The sequence below is a fragment of the Saimiri boliviensis genome, chromosome Y (genome assembly GCF_048565385.1).
Source record: "Saimiri boliviensis isolate mSaiBol1 chromosome Y, mSaiBol1.pri, whole genome shotgun sequence".
Taxonomy (NCBI): domain Eukaryota; kingdom Metazoa; phylum Chordata; class Mammalia; order Primates; family Cebidae; genus Saimiri; species Saimiri boliviensis.
The window spans coordinates 21,627,883-21,652,962 of NC_133471.1; the positions used below are offsets into that span (position 1 = coordinate 21,627,883).

At 54.9% G+C, this 25,080-nt stretch overlaps 2 protein-coding genes across 19 annotated transcripts in view; both read left to right on the top strand.

Moving 5' to 3' along the window:
* The first annotated feature begins 2,001 nt into the window (after positions 1–2,001).
* The window catches only part of DHRSX (dehydrogenase/reductase X-linked), a 195,896-nt gene continuing 172,817 nt past the window's right edge, over positions 2,002–25,080 (top strand). For 14 of the 15 annotated variants that reach the window (XM_074392358.1, XM_074392360.1, XM_074392363.1 and 11 more), the window contains exon 1: positions 2,002–2,174. In XM_074392358.1, the coding sequence (XP_074248459.1) occupies positions 2,066–2,174 (109 nt within the window). In that variant the 5' untranslated portion in view covers positions 2,002–2,065. Of the gene's footprint in view, positions 2,175–19,800; positions 20,964–25,080 lie in introns of those variants that run through there. The other variant, XM_074392370.1, reaches the window with a different exon arrangement.
* On the top strand, positions 2,094–19,018 carry ZBED1 (zinc finger BED-type containing 1). Of its 4 annotated transcripts, none has more exons than XM_039475503.2 (2): positions 2,094–2,174; positions 14,446–19,018. In XM_039475503.2, the coding sequence occupies exon 2, from the start codon at positions 14,503–14,505 to the stop codon at positions 16,603–16,605; it is 2,103 nt and encodes a 700-aa protein (XP_039331437.1). In that variant the 5' UTR covers positions 2,094–2,174; positions 14,446–14,502; the 3' UTR covers positions 16,606–19,018. The 4 variants fall into 4 exon arrangements, with proteins under 4 accessions (XP_039331437.1, XP_039331438.1, XP_010334317.1 ...); XM_039475504.2 differs by having other exon boundaries at positions 2,096–2,174; positions 14,449–19,018; XM_010336015.3 differs by lacking the exon at positions 2,094–2,174 and adding an exon at positions 2,318–2,694.

A 25,080-nucleotide genomic window follows, 5' to 3' on the forward strand; every position in this document is an offset into this window, starting at 1 on the left:
CCCAATAGGAGCCTGTGATCCTGGTGGAGGCCCAGGGGAGGTTTGTGGTTCTGGTGGGCTTCTCGGAGGGGGCCTGTTGTCTGGGGGTACCCCAGTGGGGGAATCTGTGGTCTTGGATGTGGTCCCAGCAGGGTCCTGGGTCCTTGGGGGGATTCTTGGGAGGAGTCTGTGGATCTGGGTTGGGTGCTGGCTGGGATCTGTGGTCCGGGAGGGGGCGGTCCTGGCAGAGGTCTGTGGTCCTGTGGAGCATCCTGGCTGGGGTCTGTGGTCCTGGGGGTTGTCCTGGCTGGGGTCTCTGGTCCTGTGGAGCATCCTGGCTGGGGTCTGTGGTCCTGGGAGGGGGGTCCTGGCTGAGGTCTGTGGTCTTGGTGGGGTGGGGTTTCCCTGCTGGGATCAGTGGTCCTGCGGGCATTTTGGCTGGGGTCAGAAGTCCTGGGGGCTTGAGGTCCTGGCTGGGATCAGTGGTCCTGGCAGGGGGGTTTCTGGCTGGGGTCAGTGGTCCTGGGGGATCCTGGCTGGGGTGAGTGGTCCTGTAGGGAGGTTCTAGCTGGGGTGTGTGGTCCTGTAGGGAGGTTCTAGCTGGGGTGTGTGGTCCTGGGGGGGTCCTGGCTGGGGTAGGTGGTTTTGGGGGGTCCTGGCTGGGGTCTGTGGTCCTTCCTGGCTGGGGTGTGTGGTCCTGGTGGGGGGTCCTGGCTGGGGTCAATAGTCCTGGAGGAGATCCTTGCTGGGGTCAATGGTCCTGGGTGTTGGGGTCCTGGGTGGGGTCTGTGGTCCTGCGGGGGTCCTAGCTGGGGTCTGTAGTCCTGTAGGGAGGTCCTGGCTGGGGTGTGTGGTCCTTCCTGGCTGGGATGTGTGGTCCTGGGGTGTCCTGGCTGGGGTGTGTGGTCCTGGGGGGGTCCTGGCTGGGGTGTGTGGTCCTGGGGGGGTCCTGGCTGGGGTCTGTGGTCCTGGAGGGTTGGGGTCCTGGCTGGGGTCAGTGGTCCTGGCAGGGGGGTTTCTGGCTGGAGTCTGTGGTCCTGAGGGGTGAGGGTTCCTGGCTGGGGTCAATGGTCCCGGGGTGTTGGGGGTCCTGTGTGGGGTCTGTGGTCCTGTGGGGGGATGTTGGCTGGGGTCTGTGGTCCTGTGGCGGGATGCTGGCTGGGGTCTGTGGTCCTGTGTGTGTGGGGGTCCCGGTTGGGGTCTGCGGTCCTGGAGGGGTCCCAGCTGGGGTCTGCAGTCCTGGGGGGTCCCGGCTGGGGACTGCGGTCCTGGGGGGTCCCGGCTGGGGACTGCGGTCCTGCGGGGTCCCGGCTGGGGACTGCGGTCCTGCGGGGTCCCGGCTGGGGTGTGCGGTCCTGCGGGGTCTCGGCTGGGGACTGCGGTCCCGCGGGGGTCCTGGCTGGGGTGTGTGGTCCCGGGGGGTCCCGGCTGGGGTGTGTGGTCCCGGGGGGGGGGTCCTGGCTGGGGTGTGTGGTCCCGGGGGGGTCCTGGCTGGGGTCTGTGGTCCTTCGGGATCCTGGCTGGGGTCTGAGGTCCTGGCGAGGGGGGTCCCGGCTGGGGTCTGAGGTCCTGGGGGGGTCCTGGCTAGGGCGTGTGGTCCTGGGGGGTCCCGGCTGGGGCGTGTGGTCCTGCGGGGTCCTGGCTGGGGCCTGTGGTCCTGGGGGGGGGTCCTTGCTGGAGTCTGTGGTCCTGGGCGGGGGTCCTGGCTGGGGTCTGTGGTCCTGCGGAGTCCTGGCTGGGGTCTGTGGTCCTGGGGGCGTCCTGGCTGGGGTGTGTGGTCCTGCCTGGGGTGTGGTCCTGGGGGTTCCCGGCTGGGGTGTGTGGTCCTGCGGGGTCCTGGCTGGGGTCTGTGCATCTAGGGGGGATTCCAGGCTGAGGTCGGTGGTCCGTGCAGGGTCCCTGGTCCTGCAGGCGTGCGGTGTGGCAGCGGGCCCGGACGGGGGGTGAGGGTCCCCGCAGGCCGGGGCGGGCCGGGGCGGGCCGGGGGCGGGCCGGGACGCGCGCATTTCCGCCGGCCGTCCGGGCGGGCGCAGAGTCCCGCGGGCGGCGCGGAAGCGGCGGCGGCTGCGGCGCTGGCGGGGCAGCCATGTCGCCATTGTCTGCGTTGCGGGCGGCCCTGCGGGTCTACGCAGCCGGCGCCGTCGTGATCCTGGAGCAGCTGCTGCGGCGCTGCCGAGGGGGCTTCCCGGAGCCAGGTCAGCGGGGCGCGGCGGGGCGGGGGTCGGGGCTCCGGGGACCCGCGGGGCGCGGGGCGCGGGGCGGGGGCGCGGGGGCTCCGCGTGACCTTGGCGGGGCTGTGGCGCGCGCGCTCCAGTGGGGGCGCTCCCGGAAGTGGGGCCGGGCGAGCGTCGCGGTGGGGTCGCGGGTCGGGGTCCGGGGTGGGGGGCGTGCGCGCCTGGGACCTTCCGGCCCCGCGCTTCCGGTCCCCCTTGCCCGGCTCCCCCGCGCTCCCGGCGCCGGGCCGGGCCCGGCCGTTCCCTCCGCGCGCGCGTGGCCTCCCCGCCTGCCCCGGGCGGGACTCCCACCGAGAAACCCCCGCGCAACCCCACCCGGTACCCCGACACCTCCCGGGCATGGCCGGGGCCCGCACGCCCCGCGCCCCGCAGCTCGCGCGGCTCCGCCCGCCGCCCGGGGTCGGCCGGTGACCGCACGCCCTTCAGGCCCAGGACGGGAGGAGGGGACGACCCGGGGACCTCCACCCGCACCCGCCCCAGGGTAAGTGAGGACGGGCCTTTCACCCGAGGGGGTGGCTTCGGGGGCACTGGGGAGCCACGGACGTCTCGGGGGGCAGCGCAGGCCCGTTACGCGACAACTTCGTTTGTGACTGCCTGTGTAAACATCTCTGAGTCACTGCAACTTTGCAGGACCCGTTCGCTGTCTCAGCACATCAGTGAGGCCCTTACTGTGTTTCGTCTACGTAGATTATTCAGAGATTTACATGTTCACAATTTATTTATTTATTATTATTTTTAAATAGAGACAGGGTTTCACCATGTTGGCCAGGCTGGTCTCGAACTCCTGACCTCAGGTGATCCACCTGTCTCGGCCTCCCAAAGTGCTGGGAACACGGGCATGAGCCACCTCGCCCGGCCCAGAATTTATGAAACAAAAAAAATTTTTCTTTTTAAAATAGGAAGTACACACAAAGCCTTGCTGTGTTGCCCAGGCTGCTTTGGAACTCCCGGGCCAAAGCGGTCCTCTTGCCTCGGCCTTCCAAAGTGCCGGGATTGCAAGTGTGAGCTGCCACACCCATCCAATGTTTCAAAATTTTTTCTGGAGATAGGGTCTTGCTCTGCTGCCAAAGCTCGTCTGAACTTGTCGGCTGAAGCAGTCCTCCTGCCTGACTTTTCAAAGTGGTAGGGTTGCAGACGTGAGCCACCACGGCCAGCCGCTGTTCTAAATTTTTTGTAGAGATGGCGTCTCACCTTGTTGCCCGGGCTAGTCTCAAACCTGTGGCCTCCAGCAGTCCTTCAGCCTGGGCCTCCCAAACCGCTGGGATTACAGACACGAGCCACTGTGCCGAGCCCATAGTCTCAATTGACACCTAGAAACCTGTAAGCAATTATTTGTGAATTGGTATCAAGGGAGTGTTAATTCTATATTAGGTTAAATGACACTTTGTTTCAAAAGTAACAGTTTTCCTCAACAGAGTGCTCAGAGGGTAGTGTGGTGGACCATACATTGTAGGGAGTGTCTTCAATGTCTTGCCTAGGAAGACAGCTGTTATTTCTGCCTGTGCTGGTGGAAGGTTTCATGGCAAGTCAGGAGGCCTGTCGGGGACTGGGGGTTAGCCAGGTGGAAGAGCATAGGTACCTTGTTGTGAGATGACTTTCAGCTTCCACTATGTACCCACAGAGCGAACCCCCAGGGGTCCCAGGGCCACATTTTGAGAAGCCTGCCTGGAGTGGATTTATTTATTTATTTATTTGAGACAGAGTCTCGCTCTGTCACCCAGGCTGGAGTGTAGTGGTGCGATCTCGGCTCACTGCAACCTCTGCCTCCTGGGTTGTAGCGATTCTAGTGCCTCAGCCTCCCGAGTAGCGGGACCTAAAGGCGCTTGCCACCACGGCAGGCCGATTTTTGTATTTGTAGTAGAGCCGGGATGTCACCATATCGGCCAGGCTGATCTCAAACTCCTGACCTCAAGTGATGCGCCCGCCTCGGCCTCCCTAAAGTGCTGGCGGTGGATGTTTTTAAATGAGACTCACTTTCTCCCGCCTCTGTAGCTAGAGAAAAAGAGCTTTAAGTTTTCTGTGAGTGAAGCATTTGTTTTTCTGCCAGACTGGCCTTCAGTAACCCAGTTAGCATAATTAGAACTGCAGAGAAGGAATTGTACTCAGGCCTGGGGAGGTCGGGAGAGCGCGTCTGTTTGAAGGAAGTAATCATTTGCAAGGTGAAGTGTTTACAGCGGGGGAACAATTTTGCAGATTATGTTTATCTGGGCAGTTTTGCTTACAGAAAGGTCCCATTAAACCTCCTTCGCGGCCTGTGTGTGCCCCGGCGAAGAGGCAGCATTGCATGGAGAGTCCAGTTGGAACACGTCAGGGCCCCTGCGGCAGCCCACCGAAATGCTGGCCTTTGAAAAGCTTGCTCTTTGTGCGGAGAAAGGAGGGCTGCATGCTTATTTTTTCCCCTCTCGGTTTACTGATTAAACAGTTGTTACAGCTGCTGGTGAGTGAGGTCACGTGTCTGCCAGGGGACTCTGTACCCTGGGAGTGTCGGAACAGAATGGCCTTCTCTAAAGATTAACTTTCCTAGCTTGCCGTGATCCTGCCGCTTCCTGTGTATGGATTAAAAAGAATTTTCGATACTGGTGGAGGAATGGCCTTTTCCTCTGTCTGCGGGTGGCTGGCTTGCTAAACGGCATTTTGCATTTGCTTCTAACCGGTAGGCTTTCGCTGCTGACCAGGAAACGAACTTTGTCCAGGGCATTTGAGCTAAAGCTGTTTGAATATCCAAGAGGGCCAATTTCCCCACCGCAGACTGGAAGCCATGGCAGTTTTTTCGTAGAATTTCCAAATGGAGTGGGTTCTTAGCTCTCTTATGACCTAGACTGTGTGAGAAGGAAGAAATTGCTGGTGGAATCCACTCCTCCTGAATGGTGTTTTCTTACAGCCCATCGTGGAAAAACCAGATAATTACAAATTAATCATTGATATTGATCATGTCTTTACAGAGGGGGTCGAAAAGCAAATCCAGAATTCCTCTAAGAGGGTCTGTCTCTGAGTTTCTAAGACCATCCACATGGCCCATTCAGTAACGTGTATCTATCTGTTGGGGGGATTTTAAAATAGGTGATTTAATCAGTGTATTTAATATCCTAATATGGCATCAACACTTGAATGTCGATATGGCCTGAAATCCGTTGAAAATGCTCCCATTGAGTAAAGCACTTCTCTCCCCACCAGTGTTAATCACAGGGTGAACTGTTTAGGACTTACATTTTCTCTGCCACATCAATGCGTTTTGAAAAGGAGAGAAAATTGTTGATGCCTGTTGTGAAGTCCAGTTCCAACACTGCACAGAATCTTCTTAAAAGTCCTGTAGTAAATAATAGGCCACAGAATATTCCTTCATGTTCTGGGATGGAAGATGGACTCGTAAATGCTGTACCACGGGAGTGAGTATTTACAGAAAGTATGCCAACTGGCCCACTTCTAAAGCTATTTATAGAAGTCCTAGTTTTCAAACTTTTTTTAACCTATAAAGGGAAAGTTAATTCTCGTTGGTTTTATGAATAGTGAACAGTGGCTACTAGAATGAGGTAGAAGTAAAAACAGCAGTTTTCCAACTGCTTTTCTTTTTTTTTTGACACGGAGTTTCACTCTTGTTGCCCAGGCTGGAGTGCAATGGGGCGATCTCGGCTCACTGCAACCTCTGCCTCCTGGGTTCCAGCGATTTTCCTGCTTCAGCCTCCCGAGTAGCTGAGATTACAGACACGCACCGCCACGCGCCACTAATTTTGTATTTTTAGTCGAGACTGGCTTTTACCATGTTGGCCAGGCTGGTCTCGAACTCCCGACCTTAGGTGATCTGGCCGCCTCAGCCTCCCAAAGTGCTGGAATGACAGGAGTGAGCCACCTCACCTGGGCTCCAATATCTTCATCATAGAATCCTTTTCAAAAAAATGAGACAGCAGTTTTTGTGGGTTATAACAGTCAATAATTCATCCTGTAAAGACATTAAGCCGGGCGCGGTGGCTCACGCCTGTAATCCCAGCACTTTGGGAGGCCGAGGCGGGTGGATCATGAGGTCAAGAGATCGAGACCATCCTGGTCAACATGGTGAAACCCCGTCTCTACTAAAAATACAAAAAATTAGCTGGGCATGGTGGCGCGTGCCTGTAATCCCAGCTACTCAGGAGGCTGAGGCAGGAGAATTGTCTGAACCCAGGAGGCGGAGGTTGCGGTGAGCCGAGATCGCGCCATTGCACTCCAGCCTGGGTAACGAGAGCGAAACTCCGCCTCAAAAAAAAAAAAAAAAAGACATTAAAAAAGAAATTTAAAACATATTTAATACTTTATTTAAAAGTAATGGTAACAGGCAGATTACCTGTTACTACCAAAAAAAGTATGTATATATTTATTTTTTATATATTTTATTTTCATAAAATTCATATTTATATATTTAGAATAATTTATATTTTTCTATAAATACAAAGTATGAATAGGTTATCTTTATATAATTTAGAGGTCAGTTAAAACCATTTCTTGTTTTCTGTATGTGTACATGTGTACATTTATGGGCTGTGGTGTGATACTTTGCTGTATATTTGCGTTGTGGAAAATTAAATCAAGCTAACATCCATCACCTGCTATTTTTCTTTTGTGGGAACATTTAAAATCTCTTGCAGTCATTTTATGGTTTTGTTTCCATCGGTTATTGGGGAGCAGGCAGTGTCTGGTGACATGAGTGAGTTTTTTGGTGATTTGTGAGAGTTTGGTGCGCCCGTCACCCGAGCAGTAAACACTGCACACAAGACATTGAAAAGCTCCTTTAGCTATTTTGAAACATGTAATATGCTATTAAGTACAGCTGCCATGCTGTGCACGGGGTCACTAAAACTTACGTCTCCTTATGGGACCCTGGTAACCTTTGACTGCACAGTGTATATTTATTAAATAAAAAATGACTGTAATTTCCAAAATAACAAAAACTTAGGGAGAAGAGTGGTGGAGTTTGAGGGCTTTGTCGGCCTCATGCACGAAGGGCCCGGAGGCGGCTGGCTCCTTCCTCTGCTCCTTCGCTCTGGTCCCCTGTGACATGGCGTTCTGGTGGGAGTCAGGTGAGGCACATCCGCTGGCCTCATGGATGTGCAGTTGGGAAGGTGAAATCGCTGGCCCCCCGAGAGCATTTTGGGCGGCGACCCTGGGGATGCTGGACTGTCCTTGAAGAATGAGGCGGGGAGAGGCTGGTTTGCAGCAATACCTTGCTTCATGACCCCACATGCACGGAAGCTCTGCAAGGGAGGCAGAGGGAAGGAGCATCCTCCCGAGCCTGTTACCTGGGTTCAGGTGGAGCCTACCTGCCGTGTGGACGGTTTTTTCCCTGGGAGTGCCATGGATTCCAGCAGCTGCACAGCAGGAGACGGGCTGGGAGGGAGCCTCCCGTGCCTCCATCCCCGAGTCACTCGGGTAGGGATTCGGGAATTTCTGCTCTCAGTGCAAAACTTCATGCCAAATAATCGTAATGATCATCATCGTCATGATAGAATGCAGACCTTTCTTCCAGTTCCTGGGACCTCTTTCACCTAAATAACAACAATAATAATATTGGTAATAGAATATAAACCTTTGTTCGTGGTCCTGGGGCCTCTTTCGGCCTGATAATAATGGTAACAATAGGAATAATGATATAATGATAGAATAGAAACCTTTGCTTCACATCCTGGAACGTCTTTCAGCCAAATAATAACAATAATGATATTAATGATAATAGAATATAAACCTTTGTTCATGGTACTGTTACCTCTTTCGGCCCAGCAGTAATAACAACGATAGAACATAAACCTTTGCCCCAGGTCCTGGGAGGCCTCTTTCAGCCAAATACCAACAATAATATTAATAATAACAGGATATAAACCTTTGTTCCCGGCTGGGCACAGTGGCTCATGCCTGTCATCCCAGCCTTTTGAGAGGCTGAGGTGGGCGGATCACCTGAAGTCAGGAGTTCGAGACCAGCCTGACCAACATGGCAAAACTCTGTGTCTACTAAAAATACCGAAATAAGCGGGGCATGGTGGTGGGCACCTGTAACCCCAGCTACTCAGGAGGCTGAGGCAGGAGGATCGCTTGAGCCTGGGAGGTGGAGGTTGCAGTAAGCCGAGATCATGCCACTGCACTCCAACCTGGGCAACAAAGTGAGAGTCTGTCTCAAAAAAACAAAACATTTCTTCACAGTACTGGGACCTCTTTCAGACCAATAATAACGATAGTAATAATCATTATAATGATAATAGAATATAAACTGTTCTTCTAGGTACTGGGACCTCTTTCAGCCAAACGACAATAATAGTAGTAATAGGATATAGACCTTTTATCCAGGTACTGGGACATCTTTTAGCCAAATAATAATGATGACAACAATAATAATAAAACATAAACCTTTGACCCAAGTACCAGAACCTTTTTCAGCGAAATCACAATGAAATATAACCTTTTGTTCCTTTAAAAAGGATGCTGTTGGCCAGGCACATTAGCTCACGCCTGTAATCCCAGCCCTTTGGGAGGCCGAGGCGAGCAGATCACCTGAGGTCAGGAGTTGGAGACCATCCTGGCCAACACGGTGAAATCCCATCTCTACTAAAAATACAGAAAATCAGCCTGGCATGATGGCACACCTGTACTCCCAGCGACTCGGGAGGCTGAGGCAGCAGGATCACTTGAACCCGGGAGGTGGAAGTTGCAGTGAGCCGAGATCGTGCCACTGCACTCCAGCCTGGTGACAGAGCAAGACTCCATCTCAAAAGAAAAAAAAAAGTAATAATAATAGAATAAAAACCTTCACTCCAGGTTCCAGAACCTTTCAGTCTAATAACAGAATGTAAATTTTTCTTCCAGGTATTGGGACCTCTTCCAGCCCAATAATAGTAGTAGTAATAATAATAATAATAACAACAATAATAAAAACCTTTCTTACAGGCAGCAGGACCTCTTTCAGCCAAATAACAACAATGATAAAGTATAAACCTTTGCTCAGGCACTGGGACCACTTTCAAATAATAACAATAATAATAATAGGGTATCAGCCTTCGCCACAGGTTTCAGAACCTCTTTCAGACAAATAATAACAACAGAGTATAAAGTTTTGTTACAAGTGGCGGGACCTGTGCCAGCCTAATGATAATAGCAATAGTAGCATGTACATCTTTCTTACAGCTCCTGGGACCTCTTTCAGTCACAAAATAATAGGATACAAGCTTTTGTTCCAGGAACAGGGACCTCTTTCAGCCTAGTAATAATAAAAGTAACAATAATAATTACAATATAAACCTTTGTTGCCGGTAATGGGACCCTTCCAGCCTAGTAGTAATAATAATAATAGTAGTGGAAGATAAATCTTTCAGGTTTCAGAACCTGTTTCAGCCACATAATAATAATAATAATAGAGGTTGGGTACTGTGGCTTATGCCTGTAATCCCAGCACTTTGAGAGGCTGAAGTGGGTGGACTACCCGAGGTCAGCAGTTTGAGACCAGCCTTTTCAACATGATGAAGCCATGGCTGTACTAAAAATACAAAAATAAGCTGGGTGTGGTGGTGAACGCCTGTAACCCCAGCTACTTGGGAGGCTGAGGCAGGACAGTCTCTTGAACCCAGGAGGTAGAGGTTGCAGTGAACAGAGATCACGCCACTGCACTCCAGCCTGGGTGACAGAGCAAGACTTCGTCTCAAAAAAAGTAAAAAATAAAAATATTAGAATGTAAACTTTTGTTTAAGGTCCTGGGACCTCTTTCAGCCTCGTCGCACAAATAATACTAATGGAGTGTCGAGCTTTTTCTCCCAAGTAGCAGAACCTGCTTCAGCCACATAAGAATAAGATGATGGTGATGGTGACGTCGGAGGCTCTGGTCCAGCTCCGGCCTGTCAGTCAGGTCGGACTGACAAGGGAGCATTTCCGAGCAACACCGAGGCCTCTCGAGACGCTTTTCCGTCTCCCTTGACTGTCATCTAGGGGCTCCAGCCTAAGTCGGCCGCAGAAGACGCAGCTTGGGGACTCCGCGTTTTCTGGAAGTCCCGGTTGTGACATTCATTCTGCTGGCTTGCTACCTCAGAACACGCCAGGCATTGGTCAGAGGAACCCCATCGTTGCAGCCCACTCCTGGGAAGCGGTGCTGCTGGGCTACAGAGATGCCCAGCTCACCCGGCACTCAGTGGTTTCTCCCTAAAGAGCACAGGGCACGTGCCGTGGACGGAAAGCTGCAGGGCAGGCCGCGAGTGCCCTTGAAGATGGGGGGCTGTTCTAACACCTCCAGGCATCATTTGGGGCAGAATCCACCTCCATAACATACTAGACGCTTTCCGGGGCTCCAGCATCCCTGGGCTTGTGGGCACATCACTCCACTCTCTGCCTGGCTGCCTTCTCTGTGTGTCAGATGTGGACAGATCTTTCTGGGGGCCAGTCTTGGGTTAACTGTAACTGTGTTCAGTTCCTTCTGGAGGGTCTAGAGCAGGGTCCCTCCTGCCTCTTCCAGCTCCCGGGGGCTCCAGAATCCCTGGGCTTGTGGGTGCATCACTGCAGTCTCTGTCTCCACGTGGGCTTCTCCTGTGTCTGTCTCCTCTTCTGCCTCTTAGAAGGACACCTATCCCTGCATTTAGGGCCCACCCGAACCCCAGATGATCTTGTGTCCAGATCCTTAACTAATTAGAGCCACACTTCTTACAACCAAGTCAGATCTCATTCCGGGTCCTGGGCTTTAGGCTATGCACAGATCTTCCCGTGGCCGCTGTTCAGTCCATCATGATTTTATCCAGTTCCTTCGGAGGCTCTGGGGGAGGATCCTTCCCGCCTCTCGCAGCTCCTGGGAGCTCCAGCATCCCCCGGCTTGTGGCCACAGCACACTAGTCTCTGCCTCCATGTGACCTTCTCCTCTGTGTCTGCGTCTCCTCTTCTGTTTTCTTTCTTTTTTTTTTTTTAAGATGGGGTTTCACCAAGATGGCCAGGCTGGTCTTGAACTCCTGACCTCAGGTGATCCACCCACCTCGGCCTCCCAAAGTGCTAGGATTACAGGTGTGAGCCACCGCGCCCGGCCTCCTCTTCTGTTTTCTATTAAGGACACTGGTCACTGCATTTAGGACCACCCTAATTGAGCACAGTCTCGTCTTAAGATCCTTACCTTAATTATTAATACATCTGCAAAGACCCTTTTTGCAAACAGTCCCGTTCACAAGCACCAGGTGGATACAGATTCTTTGGCGGCGGAAGACACTCTTCAGCTCGCTGTGGTCACTACTGACATGTCCTCCTTGTACTGGCTACATCCTGACAGTGACAATGCCTGACTGGAGGCTTTCACTGTTTACCCTCTTGAGCGCCGTACTGCAGACTTGCAGATACACTCACATCTTTTCACAAAGCCCAGCTGCCATTTTAGGCAACCTAGTCACACAGGTAGCCCCTGAGTGCCAGCTGGAAAGGCCTGGTTCTGAGGCAGGAGAATCCCCTGAACCTGGGAGATGGAGGTTGCAGTGAACAGAGATGACGCCACTGTACTCCAGCCTGGGCGACAGAGCAAGACTCAGTCTCAAAAAATAAAAATAATAGAATGTAAACTTTTGTTTAAGGTCCTGGGACCTCTTTCAGCCTCGTTGCACAAATAATACTAATGGAGTGTCAAGCTTTTTCTCCCAAGTAGCAAAACCTGCTTCAGCCACATAAGAATAAGATGATGGTGGCTGGGCGCGGTGGCTCAAGCCTGTAATCCCAGCACTTTGGGAGGCCGAGGCGGGTGGATCACGAGGTCCAGAGATCGAAACCATCCCGGTCAACATGGTGAAACCCCGTCTCTACTAAAAATACAAAAAATTAGCTGGGCATGGTGGCACGTGTCTGTAATCCCAGTTACTCAGGAGGCTGTGGCAGGAGAATTGCCTGAACCCAGGAGGCGGAGGTTGCGGTGAGCCGAGATCAGGCCATTGCACTCCAGCCTGGGTAACGAGCGAAACTCCGCCTCAAAAAAAAAAAAAAAAAAAAGAATAAGATGATGGTGATGGTGATGTCGGAGGCTCTGGTCCAGCTCTGGCCTGTCAGTCAGGTCGGACTGACAAGGGAGCATTTCCGAGCGACACGGAGGCCTCTCGAGACCCTTTTCCGTCTCCCTTGACTGTCATCTAGGGGCTCCAGCCTAAGTCGGCCGCAGAAGACGCAGCTTGGGGGCTCTGTTTTCTGGAAGTCCCGGTTGTGACATTCATTCTGCTGGCTTGCTACCTCAGAACACGCCAGGGTGCTGGCATTGGTCAGAGGAACCCCATCGTTGCAGCCCACTCCTGGGAAGCGGTGCTGCTGGGGGATGTGAGCATTCCCCATCCACAGGTAGCCTAGGGGCTGGCTTCTGGGCCACCTAAGCCGGTTTCTGCACATGATATGCATTTTGAGGGGTTTTAGGGATTGAGAAATCCATGCTCCCTCAGACTATGCCTACAGATCGAGGAGGACCGGCTGCGAAAAACAAAGCCTGCCATGTTCCACATGGCTTCATTTTAAAACGTAAAGTTGGGAAGAGGGTGAAATGCCTCTGAGCCATAGGAAAGCCAGCTTCAGCCACATGGAGGTCCTGTGTGGCCCCTTTAATGCAGTTAATGAAGCTTAGGTGGCGTTGCACAGAGATTCTTGTTGTGATGGTTGGCAGTGGGGGGTCTGCCTGGCTGCTGTGGACTCTCCTATGTAGGCAGCGTCCCTGAAAAAGATGGATGCAGCTTACCGGGCGCAGGGGCTCACGCCTGTGTTCCCAGCACTTTGGGAGGCTGAGGCGGGCGGACCACCTGAGGTCTGGAGTTTGAGACCAACCTGACCAACATGGAGAAACCCCGTCTCTACTAAAAATACAAAATTAACCAGGCATGGTGGTGCATGCCTGTCATCCCAACTACTTGGGAGGCTGAGGCAGGAGAATGGCTTGAACCCAGCAGGCGGAGGTGCAGTGAGCCGAGATCGTGCCACTGCATTCCAGCCTGGGTAACAAGAGTGAAACTCCATCTCAAAAAAAAAACACAAAAAAACAAACAAAAAAAACCACAGTAATATCTATGCAGCTTCACCGTGGTGCGGGTGCTTGGCAAAGCTCGTAGAACTGGAACAATAAGCCCCTGCCATGAACATGGCACTGCCAGGCTGGGCGCAGTGGCTCACTCCTGTAATCCCAGCACTTTGGAAGGCTGAGGTGGGTGGATCACCTGAAGTCAGGAGTTCAAGACCAGACCAACATGGTGAAACCTCGTCTCTACTAAAAATACAAAAACCCCACTCTACTGAAACTACAAAAACCTCGTCTCTACTAAAACTACAAAAATTAGCTGGGCATGATGGCATGCCTGTAGTCCCAGCTACTCAGGAGGTTGAGGCAGGAGAATTACTTGAACCGGGGAGACAGAGGTTGCAGTGAGCCAAGATTGCACAATTGCACTCCAGCCTCTGTGACAGAGTGAGACCCCATATTAAAAAAAAAAAAAAAAAAAAAAAAGTCACTGCCAGGTACACCCCCGCAAAAAATACCACGCTCACTTGGAAAGCCCTATTGTCCACACATGCAGAATGGCTGCATCGGATTGATGTGGAAGAAAGAGCCTGTTCCTCCACTGCTTTGCAAAAGTGACCTGCAGGGTGCTGGGATGCTGACTCCATGATCAATTAGATTGTGTGCTGTGAGCACTGGCAAGGACAACTGAGCCAGGCCCCCCAAGCAGAAAGCTGCTCGGGGGAAAACGACTGGTATAGTAGACAGTACGTGTCTACCACACACCCATTACGCTAGTTCTTAAGCACGGGACGTGTGACCCTGCCCCCGTGGCTCCCTCCTGGAGGATGCTTTCTAGCTTGTCTGTGCTCAGGGGTGAGCAGTTCCCAGCTGCCTACCTCGGTTTTCTTGTTCTGTGAGCAATCACAGGACACCTGCTGTTAATAACCATCACCGGTTCTGGGAGAATAAACGCGTGGGTCAGCGTGTGCTCCAGACCCTCAGTCCCGAATGCTGTCAGCCCGTGAGGCCCTCAGCTCAGAAGGCTGCCGGCCCCTTGGATAGTCTCACTTTGCTGTTCTATCTGGGTGTCTGCTTCTTAATGCCACATCACCGCCGGGGTGGGCATCGCGAGGGCTGAGCTGGGCTTGGTAGCAGCAAGGAAGGTCGACCTGTCGGTCCCAGTGCCTTTCGCTTGAAAGCAGAGCTGCCCCGGCGGCCGGCTGTCAGCCCGGCAGGGTTCCCGCGCATGGCTGGGTGCCTTCTTACGCTCTGTTTGTCTTGGCCCGTTCCCAGCAGGTCCCCACGAATGAGTGGCAGTCCGGGCGGCAGCCTGCGGCGGGCCGAGAAGCGATGGAGACTAATAAAGGGCTGGAGAGCTCGCAGGCAGACCTGAAGCTGGTGGCGCACCCGCGCGCCAAGAGCAAGGTGTGGAAGTACTTCGGCTTCGACACCAACGCGGAGGGATGCATCCTGCAGTGGAAGAAGATCTACTGCCGCATCTGCATGGCGCAGATCGCCTACTCCGGGAACACCTCCAACCTGTCCTACCACCTGGAGAAGAACCACCCCGAGGAGTTCTGCGAGTTCGTCAAGAGCAACACGGAGCAGATGCGCGAGGCCTTCGCCACCGCCTTCTCCAAGCTGAAGCCCGAGGCGGCCCAGCCGCCCGGTCCCGACGCGCTGGCCGCCAAGGCCGCCCACGGCCACGACAGCAAGAAGCAGCAGGAGCTGACGGCCGCCGTGCTGGGCCTCATCTGCGAGGGGCTGTACCCGGCCTCCATCGTGGACGAGCCCACCTTCAAGGTGCTGCTCAAGACGGCCGACCCCCGCTACGAGCTCCCCAGCCGCAAGTACATCTCCACCAAGGCCATCCCTGAGAAGTACGGCGCCGTCCGCGAGGCGGTCCTCAAGGAGCTGGCCGAGGCCACCTGGTGCGGCATCTCCACGGACATGTGGAGGAGCGAGAACCAGAACCGCACCTATGTGACGCTGGGCGCCCACTTCCTGGGTGCGGGCCCCCCCGGCTGCCTCTCCGTGGGCTCGCGCTGCCTCAAGACGTTCGAGGTGCCCGAGGAGAACACGGCGGAGACCATCACGCGCGTGCTCTACGAGGTCTTCATCGAGTGGGGCATCGGCGCCAAGGTGTTCGGCGCCACCACCGACTACGGCAAGGACATCGTGAAGGCCTGCTCGCTGCTGGACGTCGCGGTGCACATGCCGTGCCTGGGCCAGGCCTTCCAGGCCGCCATCCAGCAGGCCTTCCGGCTCCCGAAGCTGGGCGCGCTGCTGGCGCGCTGCCGCAGGCTGGTGGAGTACTTCCAGCAGTCCGCCGTGGCCATGTACATGCTGTACGAGAAGCAGAAGCAGCAGAACGCGCCGCACTGCATGCTGGTCAGCAACCGCGTGTCCTGGTGGGGCAGCACGCTGGCCATGCTGCAGCGCCTCAAGGAGCAGCAGTTCGCCATCGCGGGCGTGCTGGTGGAGGACAGCAACAGCCACCACCTCATGCTGGAGGCGGGCGAGTGGGCCACCATCGACGCGCTGGTGAAGCTGCTGCAGCCCTTCAAGCAGGTGGCGGAGATGCTGTCGGCCTCCCGGTACCCGACCATCAGCATGGTGAAGCCGCTGCTGCACATGCTCCTGAACACCACGCTCAGCGTCAAGGAGACGGACGCCAAGGAGCTCAGCATGGCCAAGGAGGTCATCGCCAAGGAGCTCTCCAAGACCTACCAGGAGGCCCCCGAGATCGACATGTTCCTCAACGTGGCCACCTTCCTGGACCCGCGCTACAAGCGGCTGCCCTTCCTCTCCGCCTTCGAGCGGCAGCAGGTGGAGAACCGCGTGCTGGAGGAGGCCAAGGGCCTGCTGGACAAGCTCAAGGATGGCGGCGGGGGCGGCTACCGCCCGGCGGAGGACAAGATCCTCCCGGCCGCGGCCCCCGAGGAGCCGCCCGTGAAGAAGCTCATGCGCGCGTCCACGCCGCCGCCCACCAGCGTCATCAACAGCATGCTGGCGGAGATCTTCTGCCAGACGGGCGGCGTGGAGGACCAGGAGGAGTGGCACGCGCAGGTGCTGGAGGAGCTCAGCAACTTCAAGTCGCAGAAGGTGCTGGGCCTCAACGAGGACCCTCTCAAGTGGTGGTCCGATCGCCTGGCCCTGTTCCCCCTGCTCCCCAAGGTGCTGCAGAAGTACTGGTGCGTGGCGGCCACGCGGGTCGCACCCGAACGTCTCTTTGGCTCCGCCTCCAACGTGGTCAGTGCCAAGAGGAACCGGCTGGCCCCCGCGCACGTGGACGAGCAGGTCTTTCTGTACGAAAACTCCCGTGGCGGGGCGGAGGCGGAGCCTGAGGACCAGGATGAGGGGGAGTGGGGCCTGGACCAGGAACAGGTGTTCCCCCTGGGGGACGGCGTCAGCGGCGGCTTCTTTGGCATCAGGGACAACAGCTTTCTGTAGCGACGGACCCTCTCGTCTTAGAGGTCACCCCCGCGGGAGTCCGCGGGGTGCTTTACTGTACATACCCACGCGGTTGGCTCCGTTTTGAACCTCAGAGACCATCCACCGTCTTTGATGCCTAGTTGGGAAGGCAGAAAAAGGAAAGAGATGCCAGAAGTGAGAGAGAGCTGGGCGCGGGGGCTCACGCCTGTAATCCCAGCACCTTGGGAGGCCAAAGCGGGCAGATCACCTGAGGTCAGGAGTTCGAGACCAGAGAATCGCTTGAACCCGGGAGGCAGAGGTTGCGGTGAGCCAAGATCGCTCCACGACACTCCAGCCTGGGTGACAAGAGCAAGACTGTCTCAAAAAGAAAAAAAAAAACATGCGAGAGGCAGCTTTGCAGCGGTTGGCTTTCCTCAGCTGTTCCCGGGGCCCTCCCAACTTCTGCTTGGGAATTGCCAGCGCTCCTCCTGGCTTGCCGCAGAGCTTGGAGGAGGGGTTCCTTCACAGACGAGGCATCGCACACCATTTCCCTTTCAGCTCCTCCCTGCGAGAGTTTCTCAGAAATACGGGAACATCCAGGGCTCAGAAATACGGGAACATCCTGGGCGTGGAAGGAGCCTTTCAGCACCGTCGTCGGAAGGGACTTGGAGCTCCTCTGCATCAGCGCATTCATGTTTACATCCTCCTGAAGCCGGGGCCTCTCCCTTCTGAGAAAGGGGGAGGAGACCTTTTAGCCAAAATGCCCTTCTTGAAAAGAGAGACTTTTTTTTTTTTTTTTTTTTTTTTAAACATTCGGTTAAACACATCACAGATGATCACAAGAATGCAGTCACTTATCAGAAAGCAAAAAAAAAAAAAAAAAAAAAGAGGTGTGGAACACCTTGTGTGTTTCACGGGTTGCCGGCAGACACTGTTCGTTCTCTGCTAAAATTCACCTTGCGAAGTTGGTTCTTGAAACTTGGCTGGCGTGGTGGCTCACCCTGAGGTCAGGAGTTTGAGACCAGCCTGGCCAACACCGTGAAACTGCGTCTCTACTAAAAAATACAAAAATTAGCCGGGCGTGGTGGCGGGTGCCTGTCATCCCAGCTACTCGGGAGGCTGAAGTGGGAGAATCGCTTGAACCTGAGAGGCTGAGGTTGCATTGAGCCGAGTTGGTGCCACTGCACTCCAGCCTAGATGACAAGAGTGAAACTCTGTTTCAAAAAAAAAAAAAAGTGGCTGATGGGTCCTGAGGTGGTTGTGTCTTCTGTGTCAGCTCTAAGAGTCCAGTTCACCTGTGCAGCCAGCTTTTCCACATGGACAGGTGTTTCGGATTTTATTCCGGGAGAGGACTGTTGAATTTTCTCTTTTAAACTCGCTCCTATCGGGGAAATGGATTCTGAAGTATTGCCACCGCAGAGTTTCTCTGTGGCTGGACTATTCTAAGTGGCTTTCATTTATTCAGGGAAACAGACATTTTCCAAGAGTGACAACTACTTTTTAACCGGGGAGGGTGCGATGGTGGGGGATACTTCCACGGAGTGACCGGCCCATCACGCCACGAAGCTTCGTGCATTGCTTGGATTCCACGGGCCGTGGGTTCTCTGCCTCCGTGACGACCAGCTGGGGCAGTCGGGGTGCAGGAGGGATGACCCCAGTCAGTTCCAGGCCGTGTTCTGCTGAGACCCTAAAAGCCCTGGGCCTCAGACAGTGAAGCAGGAAGTCCCTGCGTGTTCTTGCCTGGCGGCTTCTCAGGGCCTCGGCATTTTATCCTGACTTCTTGAGCGGGTGTGAGTCGGCAGAAAGTTATGTTCTGGGGAAACCCACGTCACCTGGCTGGCTTGTTAGGGGAAGCGGTTCCCCTGCGAACCTGCCACCCTCTGCTCTGGGTATTCTCAGCAGAAGGGCACTGGAAGCTCACAGTGGGGCCGGCTTTGGGGCTGGCTTCTGCTGTGCCCCGAAGCTGGATGGACACAGCGGGCCGCCGCCGCCCCGTGGTGGGGGGCGGGGGGGACCCTATTCTGTAGCATCAGCAACCTTCCCGTTTTCCAGATCATTCGCTTCTGATCACTCGTGAAGATGCGCGCTGCTCCGGCTGTCTTCATTTTTGTTTTAAAGCCATTGTTCCCTGCTGGACGGTCGCCTCTTTCTTGATGCTTTAAGCCTGGACTCTTGTTCAGTACCGCAGAGGAATAAATCGGCTCCTAATCCACCCGTCTGCCGCGTGTCTGTCTGCACCGCGGGTGCCCTGAACCCCCGAGCCTGGGAGACAGGGAAGGCTTTATTTGCTTTATTTTGTATTTTGTCGTCTTCGTTTAAAACAGTTTTTTCCAGGCCACCTGCAGTCGGTTCTGAGGTCCCTGTTGTCGTCTGTAAATCCTCCAGGGACCGTGTACTTTCGGGCTTGTTGGCATCAGAATATCTGAGTGAATAAAGCCGGCTCCTGGTGAAAGTGTTCTTCGGGCGTGGAGATTTTTGTGGGTTCCTTCACTTAGTGGGTGATTTTATAAACGGAGGCCTGCGGACGAGGTGGCCTGGACGAGGTAGCCTGGGCGAGGTGGCCTGGACGGCGCGTTCCCTCTCCCCTCTCTTCCTGCCTCCCTCCTCCTCCCCGGCGACCCTCCCTCCCTTCTTCAGCAAACCAGTCCTTCCCTCCCTGCCTTCCTCCCCTCCTCTCCCTCCCTCCCTTCCCCTCCTTCCTCCCCCTTCTCTCCCTCCTCCTTTCCTTCTGGGTTCTCCCTCCCTCCCTCCCTGCCTGCCTGCCTGCCCTGCCGTCCCTTCTCCCCTCCTCTCCCTCCCTCCCTTCCCCTCCTTCCTCGCCCTTCTCTCCCTCCGCCTTTCCTTCTGGGTTCTCCCTCCCTCCCTGCCTGCCCTCCCGTCCCTTCTGCCTTTTTCTCCTTCCCTCCCTCCCTGCCTTTGCTTCCTCCTTTCCTTCTTTCCTTCCGTCCCTCCCCCTTCGCTCCCTCCGCCTTTCCTTCCCTGAGTTCTCTCCCTTCCTCCCTTTGTTCCCTCCTCTCCTTCCTTCCTTCCCCCCTTCCCCTTCCCTTCCTTCCCTCCGTTCTCTCTCCGTCCCTCTCGTGTGCCTCCCCTCCGTCCCCTCCCTCCGTCCCCTCCCTCCCTTTTTCCTTCCTTCCTTCCCTCTTCCCTTTCCTTCCTCTCTCCTGTCTTTCACCCTCCCTCCCTCCCCCCGTCCTTCCCTCCCTGCCTGCCTCTGTCCCTCCCGCCTTTCCCCCTGCCTCCCTCCGTGCCTTCCCATCCTTCCCTCTCGTCTTCCTTCCCGTTCTGCTCTGCTCCCTCTCTCCGGCGAGTGCCCCCTCCTAAGAAAACACGGGACCTCGAGAAGCCCAGGCAGGCGGGATGCCGGTCCCCGCGCAGACCTTCCCTTCCCGCCGCTGGCTGGCTGCCCGTCCTTGGGCATCATTAAAATGCCCAGCAGCTTTTTCTTGCACGTTTTGGGCCGAAACGGGTTCCCTTTCAGTCCTCATAACGAAGCATTTGCATCGCGGTGTTGATTCAAGTCGGAGTGTTTACACGTTTCTTCCGGCTGAGGATTTCTGGCAGGGGCGGCCGGGCGCGGTGGCTCACGCCTGTCATCCCAGCACTTTGGGAGGCCGAGGCGGGTGGATCACGAGGTCGAGAGATCGAGACCATCCTGGTCAACATGGTGAAACCCCGTCTCTACTAAAAATACGAAAAAATTAGCTGGGCATGGTGGCGCGTGCCTGTAATCCCAGCTACTCAGGAGGCTGAGGCAGGAGAATTGCCTGAACCCAGGAGGCGGAGGTTGCGGTGAGCCGAGATCGCGCCATTGCACTCCAGCCTGGGTGACAAGAGCGAAACTCCGTCTCAAAAAAAAGAGAATTCTCTGCTGCGGCCCGGGCCAGGCTCCTTCCTCACACGGGTGCTTTGTTTAGGTCTCGTTTTGTTTTCATGCTTGGACCTGGCTGTGCAGCCCTAACTCTGAGCTGGATTTTTGTCTTTTTTTGTCTTTGCAGAATTGCCTGCTTCAAACGCTTTCCACAGCAGGCCTCTGAAGGGCCAGGAAAACAGCGTGGGGGACAGTGAACAGGGTCTCGCAGGCTTTAGCACAGGGCCAGCTGGTGGGGAGGAGCCTGGTGGGCGTCTTGCTGGCACCGACATCTCGGGAAGACATACCGAGACCAGCCCGGCCGTCAAGACCCCCACCCAGGCGGCGCTGATGGCAGTGACAGGCAGACAGCCAGACGGCAAGCAACGGGGACAACCGGGGTGGGGGGGCCTGTGGCCTTCCTAGCTGAGAGCGTCAGGGGCTGAGGGCCTCCAGCAGACTCCGACCCAGGCCGTCATCCTCTCTGAGCAGCTGATCTTTATTACCAAACGGGTGTTCAGGGTTTTCTCATCACACAGAAGTCGACCAGGTAGGCAGCTGTGGCCACTCAGCACTGATCGCACACAAACTGTCCTCCGCAAGGGACCACGGAGGCAGGGCCACGCATCCCGAGCTTGAACTGTTGTAACCGGTGGGTGATAGTTCCATATTGTCCGGCCACTTTACGATGCCCCGGGTCCTTTTCTACTTGGGGGGCGGGCAGCTAGGTTCTCCTCGCCATCCTCCTTCCCAGCGAACAGTGTCTCGGGACTTACCCACAGTGACGCGGGTTTGAGATGAGCCCACGGGAGGCCCACGGCGCGGTCAGCCCCATCTTGGGCTCCGACTTTCCTGCACAGCGTCCAAGTCTCAGAAGCGCTGGGAGTTCAGCAGCTTCTTCAGCGGGCCCTGGGCTGGGTCCATTCCCAACCTCAAGGCGCATCAAGTCCGACCCCGCCACTGGGGCTGCTGGAACAGACAGGGATCTCAGACGCAGGTGCTGGGGAAGCGTCTCTGGGTGGTGGGCAGGGAATGGGCTTGGGTCCTGTGGGTCCCTGAGCCGTCACGCTCTTCTTCCTCTTGCCCGATGCACCCATCGCCACATCCTCATGGTTGCAATTCACATCAAACCTGAGTGAGGGGTTCGGAGGGGCTGTGTGGGGTGGGGGTGGCCCGCTGCTCAGAGGCACAGAGACTGTACTCCCTGGCATAGAAAAATAAATCGGCCCTGGCTGATTCTTTGTATTCTTAGTAGAGAAATTAGAGCCCCTAATTTCTGTACTAAAAATACAAAAAATTTGCTGGTCCCGGCGGCACCTGCCTGTCGTCCCAGCTGCTCGGGAGGCTGAGGCAGGAGCATGGCTTGAACCTGGGAGGCGGAGGTTGCCGGGAGCCCAGATCACGCCGTTGCACTTCGTCCTGGGTGACTGCGGCAAGACTCGGTCTAAATAATAATAATAAATTGGTGGATGGCCTCTCCCAGTGAGTCGTCCTCCGGCAGGTGGGACTCCGATGAGACTTTCTGTCAGATGAACTCCCCGTGTCTGTGCCGGGGAACAGAAAATGCAGGCTCTCACTGGGCCAGCTGCCGACGAGGACAGCAGCCTCTGCCGCACGTCTCCCGCATTGTTGCAAACTGCATGGCTTCCTTTCTCAGGGACTGCCAGGAAGCTTTGAGGTTTCAGGGCTTTGCAGCTGGCTTCCATCCAGCTGCGGCTGCCTGGCGTTTCCTGTTGCAGTCAGACGCGGGCCGAGGCCGTCAGGAGTTCTCCGATGGTGCCAGTAAGGGGAGGACGTTGCACTGAGCCGAGATCGTGCCACTCTGCTCCAGCCTGGGTGACAGAGGGAGACTCTGTCTCAACACGCCAAAAAAGCTGGCCGTGGTGGCTCACTCCTGTAATCCCAGCACTTTGGGTCCTCGATGGCAGATCATGAGGTCATGAGAGCGAGCCTCGGCATCGTTCATTCCTGCCTCTGCAGTTCCTTCTTGTGCCAGGCTTTCAGTTTCGTTTTCTGATGAGATTTCAGTTGGGTTCTTGTGCGCTCCTTCCCTGGGCTGAGGTCACTGGACTCCTATTTTTTCTGTGTCTCACTGGAGAGGCAGGAACTAGGAGAATGTACCATACGGCCAGGTACTGCAGGATTTCCAGAATTTCAGTCGCTTCCAAAACTGGACCCACAAGCTAAGAATGATGCTTAGGCTTTCAAAGGTGTTGCTTTGTTTCTTACAGGTCTCAGTTCTGTGGGGGAGAATCAAAAGAATGATAAGTTTCATGACACAAAAATGATATGAGGCCGGGCACAGAGGCTCACACCTGTAATCGCAGCACTCTGGGAGGCTGAGGAGGTAGGATCACTTCAGCCCAAGAGTTTGAGATCAGCCTGGGCAACAGCCAGATCCTGTGCTTACAAAAATAAAATGAAATGAAAACATAGACCGGGGCGGTGGCTCCCGCTTGTAGTCCCAGGACTGTGGGAGGCTAGGTCAGTAGCATGACGTCAGCTCAGCGGTTTGAGACCAGCCTGGTCAGTATAGTGAGACCCTGTCTCTAGTAATTTAAAAAAAAATTAGCTGGACGTGGTAGTGTGCGATTGTAGTCCCAGCTACACAGGCTGAGGTAGGAGGATCAATCACTTGAGCCTGGGAATTGAAGGCTGCAGTGAAATGCTTAAAGAAAAACAAACCAAACAAAACCCAAAAAGCCAGATGTGGTGGCACACGTGTGTGGTCACAGCTGCGTGCGAGGCTGAGGCTGAAGGATTGCTTGAGGCCATGGAGGTGGAGGCTGCAGTGAGCAACGAACATGCCACCGCTCTCCAGGCTGAGCAGCAGCTTGGGCAAGACCCTGTCTCAACCAAAATGCATTTAAAAAGATAGGACTTTTCTTTACATATTTTAGTTTAAGTTCTGGGGCACACGAGCAGAACGCGCAGGTGCGTTACATAGGCACACACGTGCCATGGTGGCTTGCTGCATCCATCCCCCGTCATCTACATTAGGTATTTCTCCTAATGCGCTCCCTCCCCAATCCCCCCACCCCCATCTACCTCCCCTAGAACCCCACCCGCTGACAGACGCCAGTGTGTGGAAATTTCAGTATGGAAATCGATGTCCCCCACAGCGTCCTGTTTCTTCCCAGCTGGGCTCTTTGTGGACTTCTGCAGGGAGGTTTCTCAGCGCAGCTCACGTGCCGTCAGGAGGATGTGCCCTGCCGTAGCGTCTGTTACGGGACAGCCTGCTCTCAGCAACCCCCCTGAACAGGCCTGGGCCTCCGAGTCATAACTGGAAACACTCACCTCCTAGTGACGGACCTCCTGTGCCCACTGGAAACTCATCCCTCCTGGTCCAGGGTGCGGTGTCCATGCACCTTTTCTGTTTGTTTCCTGTTTTTTTTTTTTCTGAGACAGAGTTTCACTCTTGTCACCCAGGCTGGAGTGCAATGGCGCGATCTTGGCTCACCGCAACCTCCGCCTCCTGGGTTCAGGCAATTCTCCTGCCTCAGCCTCCTGAGTAGCTGGGATTACAGGCACGTGCCACCATGCCCAGCTAATTTTTTGTATTTTTAGTAGAGACGGGGTTTCACCATGTTGACCAGGATGGTCTCGATGTCTTGACCTTGTGATCCGCCCGCCTCAGCCTCCCAAAGTGCTGGGATTACAGGCTTGAGCCACCGCGCCCGGCGGTTTTTTTTTTTTTTTTTTTTTTTTTCTGAGACGGTTTCACTCTTGTTGCCCAGGCTGGAGTGCAATGGCATGATCTCGGCTCACTGCAACGGTCCACCTCCCGGGTTCAAGCGCTTCTCCTGCCTCGGCCTCCCAAGCATCTGGGATTACAGGCGCCCGCCACCGTGCCCAGCTAATTTTTGTATTTTTAGTAGAGGCAGGGTTTCATCATATTAGGCTGGTCTTGAATTCCCGACCTCAGGTGATGCACCTGCCTTGGCCTCTCCACGTGGTGGGATTACAGGCGTGAGGCAGCACACTGGCCAGTGTGGATACATCTTGAGCGCATGGCTGGAATTCCTTTCCTTGGGAACTGGCAGCCCTTTGCGTCCTGGTCATATAAACTGTGTTAAGAAGAGACACCATTAAATATGTCCTAGAAACTCGGACGTGTTTTCATTTCTGCCCGGAAATGTGACTCATTTTTATAGAAAATTTATTTTTTAGCAAAATGAATTGTGTGTGTATATGTGTATATATAGTTTCAGGAATCACATATGAAAGGGTTCCGGTTTACACTTTTAGGACCCAACATGTGAACATGTGAAAACGTTTCTGGTTTGATCTTGCTTTTTTTTTTTTTTTTTTTTTTTTGAGACAGTTTCACTCTTGTTACCCAGGCTGGAGTGCAGTGGCGCGATCTCGGCTCACCGCAACCTCCGCCTCCTGGGTTCAGGCAATTCTCCTGCCTCAGCCTCCTGAGTAGCTGGGATTACAGGCACGCGCCACCATGCCCAGCTAATTTTTTGTATTTTTAGTAGACATGGGGTTTCACTGTGTTGACCAGGATGGTCTCGATCTCTTGACCTCGTGATCCACCCACCTCGGCCTCCCAAACTGCTGGGATTACAGGCTTGAGCCACCGCGCCTGGCTATATGTGTGTGTGTGTGTGTGTGTGTGTGTGTGTGTGTGTGTGTGTGTGTGTATGTATATATATATATGT